The sequence below is a fragment of the Gigantopelta aegis genome, chromosome 10 (assembly GCF_016097555.1).
Source record: "Gigantopelta aegis isolate Gae_Host chromosome 10, Gae_host_genome, whole genome shotgun sequence".
Lineage (NCBI taxonomy): Eukaryota > Metazoa > Mollusca > Gastropoda > Neomphalida > Peltospiridae > Gigantopelta > Gigantopelta aegis.
Window position 1 is genome coordinate 81,600,920 of NC_054708.1, and position 12,616 is coordinate 81,613,535.

Below are 12,616 nucleotides of genomic sequence, written 5' to 3' on the forward strand. Positions count from 1 at the left end.
ACATTGTGTACATGTTGTGTAAACAAATGAATTTAGTCATTCTAATACCCCCCTCCACCCTCTGAGGAATGAGATGTGGGGCAAAAATTGGAAAATTAAATACTAGTATATATTATTTAAATCTCTACTTCCAGAAATGCTGTAATTGAAATTGAATAGTGTTCATAGTACTTAATAGTCCATTTCAAACTATTTGGTCACCAGTGGTGGCAAGCTTCCTTGACCCATGGGGTAATAACACAATCATGAATTTGGTCATTTACTCACGTGCCCATGGGCCTCGTATATATTTTTTTTATTATTATATTTTTTGTATGGGTCTTTTTGTGCGTACGACGCGCCTGAAAACAAAAAAAGGTGTGCGCATTGAAAACCACTTATAATTGTTAGTCCTGTTTAGACCTAAGGGCGGGACGTAGCCCAGTGGTACAGCGGTCGGTGTGGGATCGATCCCCGTCTGTGGGCCCATTGGGCCATTTCTCGTTCCAGCCAGTGCACCACGACTGGTATATCAACGGCGTGGTATGTACCACCCCGTCTGTGGGATGGTGCATATAAAAGATCCCTTGCTGCTAATCGAAAAGAATAACCCATTAAGTGGCGACAGCGGGTTTCCTCTCTCAGTATCTGTGTGGTCCTTAACCATATGTCTGACGCAATATAACGTTAAATAAAACATCTTTCTTTCTTTGTTTAGGCCTACATTTGTGAAATGGCTCATTCATTAACTGTAAAGCCCATCTACACTAGCGTAGCGCCTCGACTACAAAAAATAAAAAATAATAAAGAAAATAAAGAAAAAGAATCGCTTTAAATAAATTGCCCATTAAATAGCCTACCCATCCTAGCGCAGCGCGTAACCGTCACTTTTTTGGATCTCACAAAAGCAATTTTTGCTGCTTGCTGCTCCGATGTGCACAGAAACCTCCGTTGTGATATCAAAAATATAATATTTCAGCATTGACTAAATTTTGTTTTATTGAAAAACAATACTAAAACAAAATATTAACGAACAAAGGTTAATAACAGGAGAATTATTCAGCAGCATAAACATCCATGCATTTACGATATCATTCGGTGGATTATAGCTAAAAGCCCCGAAAATAATCATGAGTGCTTGGTCAGTAATCAGAAACGTGATTGAAAATACCAGTAGTAGATATATATCTGGCTACCACATAAAGACATGTAACAGTGTTGTTTTCAAGTAGCCTACGATTCGTTTTTCTTTTTGACGCGTTGCGCATTTATAAGTTGGCGTTTGGACGCTTTATTGATGTGGGACTGGCATTCATTTTTGCTGACATCCTATATCTACTGTTTAGCCTTGCGCTCGAGATTGTGGACTGTAAAATGATGTGCAGTAGGTTTGAACCGTACCAATACACACTGTATTATTATTATTATTATTATTATTATTATTATTATTATTTCAACTGTATAGTTGGAAATCAACAAATTTAACACTAACAGGCACGAATCTAGGATAATTTAATAGTGGACCTGTGTAATTAATGTAATTTATTACTGTTCGGTAGCATTGATAACAAGACTTGTTTTTTTTTAATACAAACGTAAAATTGATTATTTAACCGAAGATGTCGTAGCAGGGCCGTAGCCAGGATTTTGTTTGGGGGGGGGGGGGGGGGGTGCGCAACTGAGTAGTTAATTGTCTAAAACTCCTTTTCTTTAAGTTTCTATAATGTTTACCGAATTTTTCTTTCTAGCTCCATGCGAGCTACGGCCTAACATACCCGTATTGTACCATAATATTACTGTACCCGTGCTGTTTAAACTTTGAAAGGTCCTTCAAACACGCGCATCTTCTGGTACATTTTGTTATCATTATGTCTGGGCAGGTTAGTATCGGCGAGGACTCCGTCAATATCCGCACGATTTACACTTGATGAAGTAAAAAGGCACAGCGATACATCATCGTTCTCCCCCTGTACCTGATCTTGTATGCATTTCATATGCTCGAGTATGTGCTTGCGCATTTCTATGACGTCATCGCCAAACACGTCTACTGAATACGCCAGACCTATTTTGCAGCGGAAAGAACTGCCGTGGGTCAGGCACGTGTAGATGACGCCATTTTGCGACCTGTCTGCGTCACTGGTCGCCAGGGTGATTGTATTGGGTTTTATTATACGGTCGATGTTGGAGATCCAAGTTCGAAACGGTACCCAATTCACTATCATTTTGCCATGTGGAAAAATATGTCCACATGTAGGTTTTGAAGAAAATACTTCTTCCAAATCGGTCGTTTGCAGACGTTTCGGCTCCGTGTTCGTGGTATTTGATACGCATCTCAAATTCTTCATTTTAAATCTATAACAGAGGACATTCTGAAAATAAAATAATAATATATGAATGAAAATCATAATAATAATAATAAAAATATGAAAATCATAATAGATTTTTGAACATACATCCACACACGCACACGCACTCGCACTCACACGGAATTTGGTCAGGCAGCTATTGTTGTCGAGATATTTAGAGCTGGGCGGTATACCGTATATACCGTTCGGTATTGGTATTATGTCAATACCGATTTACCGTACCGAGCAAATTTCAAAATACCGAAATTTCGGTATTGACAAATATTTCCCGGAAACCACTTCTAATAAGGCCTATCTGACGAACGCAAAATGGGTTGGTATAAATTAGACAAGAGCCTTGTGTATGGAATTTAATTGTATTTAGATGAAATTATCGGGCGAGCCATAACACAGGCATGCATTTAAAGCCGATTAAACCGAAAATAGCGCTCGATATCGGTATCGTGTCAATACCGAATACCGTAACGATACCGAGGTAAATCACCAAAAAAAATACCGATATCGATACCGAACTCCAAATTCCAATACAGTCCAGCTCTAGACATATTCTTTATATACACTATCCCACAGACATGATAGTACATAGCCTACTACTGCCTTCCACTGGAACGAAAAATAACAATGAATCGGGTATTGAAAGAAAGAAAGAAAGAAGTGTTTTATTTAACGACGCACTCAGCACATTTTATTTACGGTTATATGGCGTCAGACATATGGTTAAGGACCACACAGATTTTTTTTAGAGGAAACCCGCTGTCGCCACATGGGCTACTCTTTTACGACAGGCAGCAAGGGATCTTTTATTTGCGCTTCCCACAGGCAGGATAGCACAAACCATGGCCTTTGTTGAACCAGTTATGGATCACTGGTCGGTGCAAGTGGTTTACACCTACCCATTGAGCCTTGCGGGGCACTCACTCAGGGTTTGGAGTCGGTATCTGGATTAAAAATTCCATGCCTCGACTGGGATCCGAACCCAGTACCTACCAGCCTGTAGACCGATGGCCTGCCACGACGCCACCGAGGCCGGTGAATCGGGTATTGATTCTAGAATATGGTGCCACAAGTTTTGAAAACGTGCTGAAAATAGCGTAGGCCTATTTGAAAATGTTCGGACGTAGAATGATCGACCCATTTTCTACGTCCGATTCGGACTATAATAGGCCTACACGTGTATGGTGTGGAAAGTGACGAGACAGGACAGGTCAGGTGGGGGACATGGCATGATGAGACGTTCCTGGTTGGGCCGGGTAGGCCTATAGCTAGCCCGAGTACTCTGACTGTAAGAGAGCTAGACGGACATTTGGACATAAACACGCTCTCATTACAGTCAGAGACCAACCTATGTCTTTTTTTGGCAATTCCTGACTACCAGACGCTAGGCAACGAGTCCCGCTCTAATACCACAACAATCCTATGTTTGACGTCAAATACCTTTACATCAATCATTTTCGAGTTAAGTGATACAAAAAAAATCCACATATTAATCACTAATACACTTACTACAGAAAGAAACCCGACAGCACCCACATTCAGCTACGCTTCGTGACACTCCGTCGCAACAATTGCAAAGCTCGGCGATCTATTTCGAGACTGGGCGATTCCGCCTTGTGCAGCAGTTACAGGGGTCATCTCATAAGAGGAGGCAGTACGTAGCACATACTTTTGCCGTATCCTGTCGATAACACCCCAAATGTATCCTTCAAATTCAAAATGGAGTCAGTAATGTGTAATTGTTTTGGTTTAATGACGTAATGAAATCCAACATCCAAAACGGCATTAGCCAACTCTTCCATGTTGTAACTTCGCTTGATATGAGACGGCCCCTGTAACTGCTGCACAAGGCGGAATCGCCCAGTGCGCGATCACGTGGTCTACGTCTCGAAATAGATCGCCGAGCTTTGCAATTGTTGCGACGGAGTGTCACGAAGCGTAGCTGAATGTGGGTGCTGTCGGGTTTCTTTCTGTAGTAAGTGTATTAGTGATTAATATGTGGATTTTTTTGTATCACTTAACTCGAAAATGATTGATGTAAAGGTATTTGACGTCAAACATAGGATTGTTGTGGTATTAGAGCGGGACTCGTTGCCTACCGTTTGGTAGTCAGGAATTGCCAAAAAAAGACATAGGTTGGTCTCTGACTGTAACGAGAGCGTGTTTATGTCCAAATGTCCGTCTAGCTCTCTTACAGTCAGAGTACTCGGGCTAACCACCTCTAGGCTGAGCACCGCTCGTAAACTTAATCACTTGGCAATTAGGGATATAGTTACCCCTCACCGTTAAAACATAACCCAACCTTAGAATAATTAATTATTATCTTCAGTCTTCCCTACATCCACTATTCAGAGGTCCTACAATTTACCAGGTCATGATACTAGGATTATAACTATCCGTAACTTGTGGGTAAGAGAAGCCTGCAGTTTACTTAAGTCGTTCTGACTTAAATTACCAGCTGTCCTTCCCACACTAAGCAAACCAAGAATACACGTACATGTAATTATAATACTTGAATGCCACAACAAAATACCTTTCAGTTACCACAGAGCAGTGAAACAACGTTACCTATGTCAACTGGACTAATATAGTCCCCCAAGCTGACAGCGTTTCAACCTCCTGCCTGTACGTAGTTGCCACCCAAGTCAACTATACAGAAAGAACTCCCAGCTTATATCCCCTCTTTTGGTTTTCGCAGCTGGGTCCCTTATCTTTGGCAGTTCTGTCATTTATGGACGAGTGGCGAAATAATAGCGACACCAATTCTCTAAAACTACCAACAATACAGATACCATCTAACTAATAAGGGGAACCTTCTTGGGTTAAGTACTCCATGCGATGGCTTTCGATCATTAAAGAGCTACTCCAGTTGTTTCAGACCCCGATCAAAAGTTAATGTGCAGACGGCTATCTCCGTCACAACGGCCGAGACACGTTTAATGATGATATCAACAAACACATATTTGAACATGTTTACAAACACATTAAACAGACACAACGATTTCACTAAGAATTTTTTTTTTCGTGGTGCGGAAGCATTTTATTTATTTGTTGTTACTTTTGTATTGGCGGATATCTTGTGCCCAGTCCTTTTGTGTATATATACATAAAAATAAAAATAAAATGTTTTCAATCATTTCTGACATGCAGTCTTCAGATAAAACCCACTGCATTTCTATTAGCAGCCAGGGATCTTATCATCTTTTATATGCACTTTCCCATAAACAGGACGGCATATACCACACCTTTTTATATACCAGGCAGTCGTGTGGACTGGTTGAGATGAAAACATCAAGTGGGTCCGCCGAGAAGGTTCCATTCTACGACCCAAGCACCTCAGGCGATAGCCCGAGTACTCTGACTGTAAGAGAGCTAGACGGACATTTGGACATAAACACGCTCTCATTACTGAGCTGAAACCCACTCCCTAAGAAATATGCGGAAATGACTCAAATGTGAAACTGTGGTGTAATATCTCATTAAAAAGCAAAAAGAAAAAGAAAGAAGAAAAAGGCGGTAGGATACTAGTAAATTAAGTAATAAAAATAGTTCAAATTTTGTTTTGGGTTGGTTGTAAGTATTCTGTTTGCTTAATAACTAATTTCATATGAACGATCGTTTTATCCAAGCAAATGTAAATCACATATATGTATGGTAGTTAATAATTATTGACAATGAATTAACCTACGTAGAACACAGCCCAATTGTTTTCAACAACTGAACAAAGACCGATTCTGTAACACAATACTCAATGATCAGTTGTAGACAGGAGTTCCGTCATAGTAGACAAGCTGACGCCTAGGGACCGATGGCGATGAGTTTCGCCGTATGCATGTATGGCCACAAATGACTGCCAGGTCCGATGTCGGGAATTAACCTGCTTATATCAGTTTGATGTTCAAGTACGCTACCACGATTTCTGATCAGGGCCACAAACTGTACTCAGAACGAGAGGGTGTGTGGGAGTTTTAAAAAAAGGTTTAGAACTTTTTTCAGCGTAGAATGTAGCCACAATTAATGAGATTACCCATCGATACGCATTGGCAGTTAACAGTACGACAATGATATTTGTCGCTGATTTACAAGTTCTTTTTTGACTGACGATTTGTTTATGAAAATAATAACCGCTTGATATGAGACGGCCCCTGTAACTGCTGCACAAGGCGGAATCGCCCAGTGCGCGATCACGTGGTCTACGTCTCGAAATAGATCGCCGAGCTTTGCAATTGTTGCGACGGAGTGTCACGAAGCGTAGCTGAATGTGGGTGCTGTCGGGTTTCTTTCTGTAGTAAGTGTATTAGTGATTAATATGTGGATTTTTTTATATCACTTAACTCGAAAATGATTGATGTAAAGGTATTTGACGTCAAACATAGGATTGTTGTGGTATTAGAGCGGGACTCGTTGCCTAGCGTCTGGTAGTCAGGAATTGCCAAAAAAAGACATAGGTTGGTCTCTGACTGTAATGAGAGCGTGTTTATGTCCAAATGTCCGTCTAGCTCTCTTACAGTCAGAGTACTCGGGCTAGCCTATAGCATAGGGCAAAAGAGCCAAGGCAAAGACAGTTTTAAGAAGTGAGGACGTAGACTGGGTATGTGTATGTGTGGTGTTCAGGAGAGAAGTGAGAATGTAGGCGGGGGGGGGGGGGGGGGGGCATGAGATTCTTGTCTTAATACAGCTTGGTCTGAACCAGGAATGAAGTTGAATATGCGCTTCGCGGACCAGAATAGCCTAAAATTGTATTGTTGAAAAGTGTCTTAAGGTGGATATGAAGCCAGTGATCTTAATGTCTAAGGTCATGCGTTTTTCCTCTTTATCACAGAATTCTGGCGCCACTTCAAACCCTTAGGCCCCTTTCCACGAAGTTATGGCTAAGATCGCTTCGTGGAACGGGCCCCTGGTAGGAATAGGTAGGCTACATCGTATATATTCCTCTCCTCCACACCCTTAGTTTGGCGCCGATTTTGTCATTCAAGAGCCCCCCCCCCCCCCCCCCCCGATGCACGCGCGCGCGCACACAGACACACACATCAATTATCAAATAATCCTGTTTGCATAACTGCTTGCCTTGACACACGTTTCTGTGGCTCTGTTTTTCTTCACGTCAACGGTTAATATGTGTGTGGAGAATGCCTCGTACTTAACTCGACTAGCAGCGAACTGTTTACGGATGTACTTCATGAAAGTGCCGTGCAGACCCTGACCTCTGTACTTCGCCTTAATTCGACCTGCACGGATGACCAGTGTCTGACCACTGTCTACTGTGCCGGAAGTTGCATATGCTACCTGTGGTAATAATCACAACAACAACAATTCATTATGTTTTATTGTAATTTGCTTCAGCCTCCTATCGATTATTATTATCATTAGTATTCATCTCAGCTCTTTCTTGTTATCCCAATGTAGACGTTGTATCCACAAAAAGCATACTTGAACATTTATTTGATATTATTATATATAGGCACATTCATTTACTACATTTGGCCTGACACTCTTCTGGACATATACAAATTAAAAACGAATAAGAAGAATGTAAAAAAACAAACAACAAACAAACAAACGCACAACACCACCACACACACAACCAACAACACACACACACACAACCAAGCAACCAACCAACACCACATACACACGTACACGAAAATACATGCACACGGACGCACGCGCTCGACAAGTTACAGTGCCATCGATGATTATATATGTGGGCCCCGTCCTACTATGCGATGTTAGAGCAACGATCGCGTAAAGTGCATAAGGTAGTTATGCGTTTAAAGGCATACTGTCACAGATTTAAGGACCTTATTTCTCTAAAAATGGATAATAAATAAAAATTACATTAATTGTTGGAAACCAAATCTAGCTATCGCATAACCGTAACTGAACCATGATGGAGTGAAATCCATGTCATCCCTCTTGGCAATTTTAGGTTTTGAATTATGGACCATTGACATAATTCAATTATTTTTACAAAATGTCATTAATAAATGGAGTATGATGGTTATGAAGATGGTTGAATAAAGTACATTTAGGGACAAATCAAATTATTTTTGTTCAGGTAATACTTTGTTAGACCAATAAATAGGTCAGTGGTCTGTGAAAACATGCCTTTAATGATGATGATAACTAGTTTAACGTGCCCATATACCACTAGGGTTTCGAACACGCCCATCCCGAGTCCGACCTCCGATAAGATCGGTGGCCCGACTCTGGATGGAGGGGGGGGGGGGGGGGGGGGGGCGGGGGGTTGAAAATGGGCAGAATTTTTGAAAATAGCAATTAGTAAAAAAGTTAATACAATAAATAAAAAAAATTAAAAGGTTATAAGCCAAAAATAAAAAGAATTGACTGCTCGGCCGAATATTTATATAATTTGGAGCATTTTAGAAGGACAGTCCAAAATTAAATAAGAGAAAGAAGAGAGGATCGGACTATTTAATAATATTTAAAAAAAAGAAAGAAGTAATTTCGACATAAAATTTTGAACGCAGATCTAAAAGTTTAAAGTCCGATCGATATGTCCACGCGAATGGCCTCGTTAAGGCCGTTTGTGTGCACAGCTTAAAGGGACGAGATGGGTTGCATCCCGTCAAGAAAACCCCTAGATTGACAGCCGATAGACGTTGAAGGTGTAATGCTGTGCTGAAATACAGATCTTGAGAAGCCGGATCCGTCTGAACGAGAGAGAGTATCAGACTAGGGTATAGTCCAGTCGTCATGGTTTGGTATAGTGGTGCGGACGGGCCCGACTCCGGAGGATACGAAGTGGTATCACTATAAAGCAAGGTAAAGTCTAGAAAGAGAGTAGTAGGGGCCGACCCCGCTTCCTATTTCTTCTTAGAGTGGAGCAGTCAATCTTCCAGTGCTGCTAGGACAGGCTCGGACATGTAGAGACTAAACGCGAACAACCGTGGCGTTCTGCAGAATGGCCGTCATACGAGTCACGAAAAAACCAAGTCGACAGTCAGACGGAGAAATGACGTGGAGGCAAGGAATCTCGCTAAAAAGAATCCAACCTGGTGGTGCAGGCTGTCGAAACGAGAAGCGTTCCAGCGTTCAATCAGTTCCAATGGCCGCATACATCCCAGAAGAAAACTTCATTTCGCTGACAAAAACAACGAAATGAAGGACCCCCAAGTCGAGCACACGAAAGCACGTGCAATGTGCACACGCGAAACAAGCGGTCCTAGTTAGAGAGATGGATAGCCACACCATCCACAGGATCGTCAAGGCCCTTTTCGGCAACGACTACCGGAGTGTTATAACCATCCTCGCCGACCAGAGATGGAAGCACTTCATCCCCGCCTTTGCCGGTTCTCCGCTCATCAGTTCGCCGTAGGCCAACCTCCACACCCTAACGGCCTTAACGAGGCCACTCACGTGGACATATAGATTGGACTTTAAACATTTAGATCTTCGGTCAAAATTTTATGTCGAAATTACTTTTCTTTTAAATATTATTAAATAGTCCGATCCTCTCTTCTTTCTCTTATTTATTTTTGGACTGTCCTTCTAAAATGCTCCAAATTATATAAATATTCGGCCGAGCAGTCAATTCTTTTTATTTTTGGCTTGTAATTTTTTTTTATTGTTATTTTTTTTTTTTTTATTATTCTATTAACCTTTTTACTAATTGCTATTTTCAAAATTCTGCCCATTTTCAACACTAACCCCCCACATCCCGAGTCAGGCCACCGATCTTATCGGAGGTCGGACTCGGGATGGGCGTGTTCGAAACCCTAGTGGTATATGGGCACGTTAAACTAGTTATCATCATCATCATCATCTACAGAGACGAGCCAAATAATATAAGAGGGCGGGCTTCCAATAATGGTTTCTAATAAACTAGCATTTAATACAGCCATCTGTTTGGGTAAACGTTAAAATAATTATAATAGGAAATAAAAAACATTAGGCCTATACGTTTTTGGGCGGAACTCCAATTCTCGTAGGGGGGTGCGTTCGCACCCGTTGCACCCCCCTTGGCTACTGGCCTGTGCTTGCATACGTGTAGGCCTATCGATAAAGGCACCGCCACACGATACGAGTGTCTCGTACGAGGATAGCCGATTGCGACAAGACAACATTACGATTGCATCGGTTGTGAAGATTACCGCAGTGTTTTCAATTTTCAGCGGTATTTATTTTGCTGTGGACTTTTAAATTTTCTGTAAATTTTTCTTCGGCATAACTGTTTATTTTATTGACTAAACTCCTCTCTCATTATATATTAACCGCAAAACTGCCGTGGAAAATGCCATGGAAATTATTTTTCACGGCATATGTTTTTTCCTTGGCCATTTTCAGGGTTGTCATACTAGTTCTCGTAACTGAAGATGTTCCCTATCCCAGTTGAAAGGCGGATTATTAAAATAACTACTTAGCCCTTCCGTTACTGGCATATTCGACGCCTACAGATGATGACATTCAAAATTTTGCTTACAATTTCACCGTCGATGACACTGACGTAGCTCTTCTCAGATGCCAGCAATTCTTCATACATTGAAGGGAGATGGTCCCTCCCATTATAGACATCTGCTATGGCCATGACGTCATGGTAGTCGTCCATCGTGGCCTCTCTGTTGATGATGGGTCTGGTGAGTCTGGCGCTCTCAAAATATAGAACATTTTCAATGTCGTTTGCTGTTGGATCTGTAGTTCACGCCATCACAGACACTGTATGTTTTGTCGCATATGTTTATATTATTATTATTATTATTATTATTATTATTATTGCGTTTCATTTTCGACGGGTATCATACTCGCCAGACAAGACCCAGATGAATTTCATATTTTAAAATCAAGAGTACGGCGAGGTACATGATACGCCCGCCAGAAATTTTACGGAAAACCATATGATGTTCAGAATATAGACAGATTATTTTGATTTACTTGTATCACAGAGACCTAGTAATTGTATGTGACACACCACCATCCAAAGTTGTTCCTACATGTGATGTTTGATGGTCCTGTATGCATCTGTATATAAGATATGGTCCGGACAAGGGTTTACTGCTATGTGCAGTAGACCGTGAAAAGTAGGTCACATTGACCTAGTAATAGAACGCTATATACCGCCATCCCAAGTTGTTCCTACATGTGAGGTTTGGTGGTCCTGTATGCATCTGTATTCAAGATATGGTCCGGACAAGGATTTACTGTTTTGTGCAGTAGACCGTGAACAGTAGGTCACAGCGACCTAGTAATAGTACGCGACACACCGCCATCCCATGTTGTTCCTACATGTCAAGTTTGATGATCCTGTATGCATCTGTATGTAAGATATGGTCCGGACAAAAAAAAGTTAACGGACGGACGAACGAACAACGCCATACCATAATACCCATCATAGACGGGCGTATAAAAAGCAATAGCACCGGAACTGCATGCGGAAATCGAAAATAAAATGTTTTACGTACCAGATTTAGTCCGAACGGACATAGAAAGTGTGGTTAAAAAAAAGTAGTGACATAATGTGTGACCTGCTCTAATACCAGATTAAGACACGCATGTAACTTACTTAAATGCAGATCTATATCGTTGTGGTCTTACTATGTATCCCTCGTGTAATTGTGGATATTACTTTGAAAGCACTGATCATTATTTCTTTGAATGACAATTTTATAACCAGCAAAGACAAATTATTTTAACATCTCCACACAGTTTTGAACCAATTAATCTACAATTGATATTAAACGGTTGTCGTAGAGCTTCTAACGCCGTTACCGGCAACTGCTCCCACCACTCAGTCCCCCGGCAACAGAATCAGAAACCCACAATGGGTGTAACAGTATTTCTCCAAATATTCCAACCTATACATATAGATCTCCCTGTATCGGGTAGTTTTCTACCCGAGTGGCTTGGCTCTAGGGGTATTCAGGGAACAAGATCGTATACATACATTTACTATTAATCAGCATTAAATTCACCAAAAAGACAACACAAGTTTAGTTTCAAATATGTATTATAGAATACCAGGTAAGTGTTACAGCACTTACATGGCAATTACAACCGGTGTCACACCACCTCTTAGCCCGAGTACTCTGACTGTAAGAGAGCTAGACGGACATTTGGACATAAACACGCTCTCATTACAGTCAGAGACCAACCTATGTCTTTTTTTGGCAATTCCTGACTACCAAACGGTAGGCAACGAGTCCCGCTCTAATACCACAACAATCCTATGTTTGACGTCAAATACCTTTACATCAATCATTTTCGAGTTAAGTGATACAAAAAAATCCACATATTAATCACTAATACACTTACTACAGAAA

The 12,616-nt window shown here is 41.1% G+C and overlaps 1 protein-coding gene across 1 annotated transcript; it reads right to left on the reverse strand.

Annotated features, from left to right (window-relative positions):
• Window positions 1-1,790: 1,790 nt before the first annotated feature.
• LOC121383850 (histidine N-acetyltransferase-like) lies at window positions 1,791-10,908 on the reverse strand. Its single transcript, XM_041513948.1, has 3 exons — window positions 10,783-10,908; window positions 7,407-7,625; window positions 1,791-2,348 (listed from the first exon to the last, which is right to left on the reverse strand). The coding sequence occupies exons 1-3, from the start codon at window positions 10,906-10,908 to the stop codon at window positions 1,791-1,793; spliced, it is 903 nt and encodes a 300-aa protein (XP_041369882.1).
• Window positions 10,909-12,616: the final 1,708 nt, after the last annotated feature.

Excerpts from the sequence above, each read along its gene's own strand:
- LOC121383850 (XM_041513948.1), bottom strand. The coding sequence starts at position 10,908 with ATGGACGACTACCATGACGTCATGGCCATAGCAGATGTCTATAATGGG. Across the intron at positions 7,626-10,782 it reads GTGTCATCGACGGTGAAATT|GTAGCATATGCAACTTCCGG; the intron begins GTAAGCAAAATT and ends TTATTACCACAG. Across the intron at positions 2,349-7,406 it reads CCACAGAAACGTGTGTCAAG|AATGTCCTCTGTTATAGATT; the intron begins GCAAGCAGTTAT and ends TTTTATTTTCAG.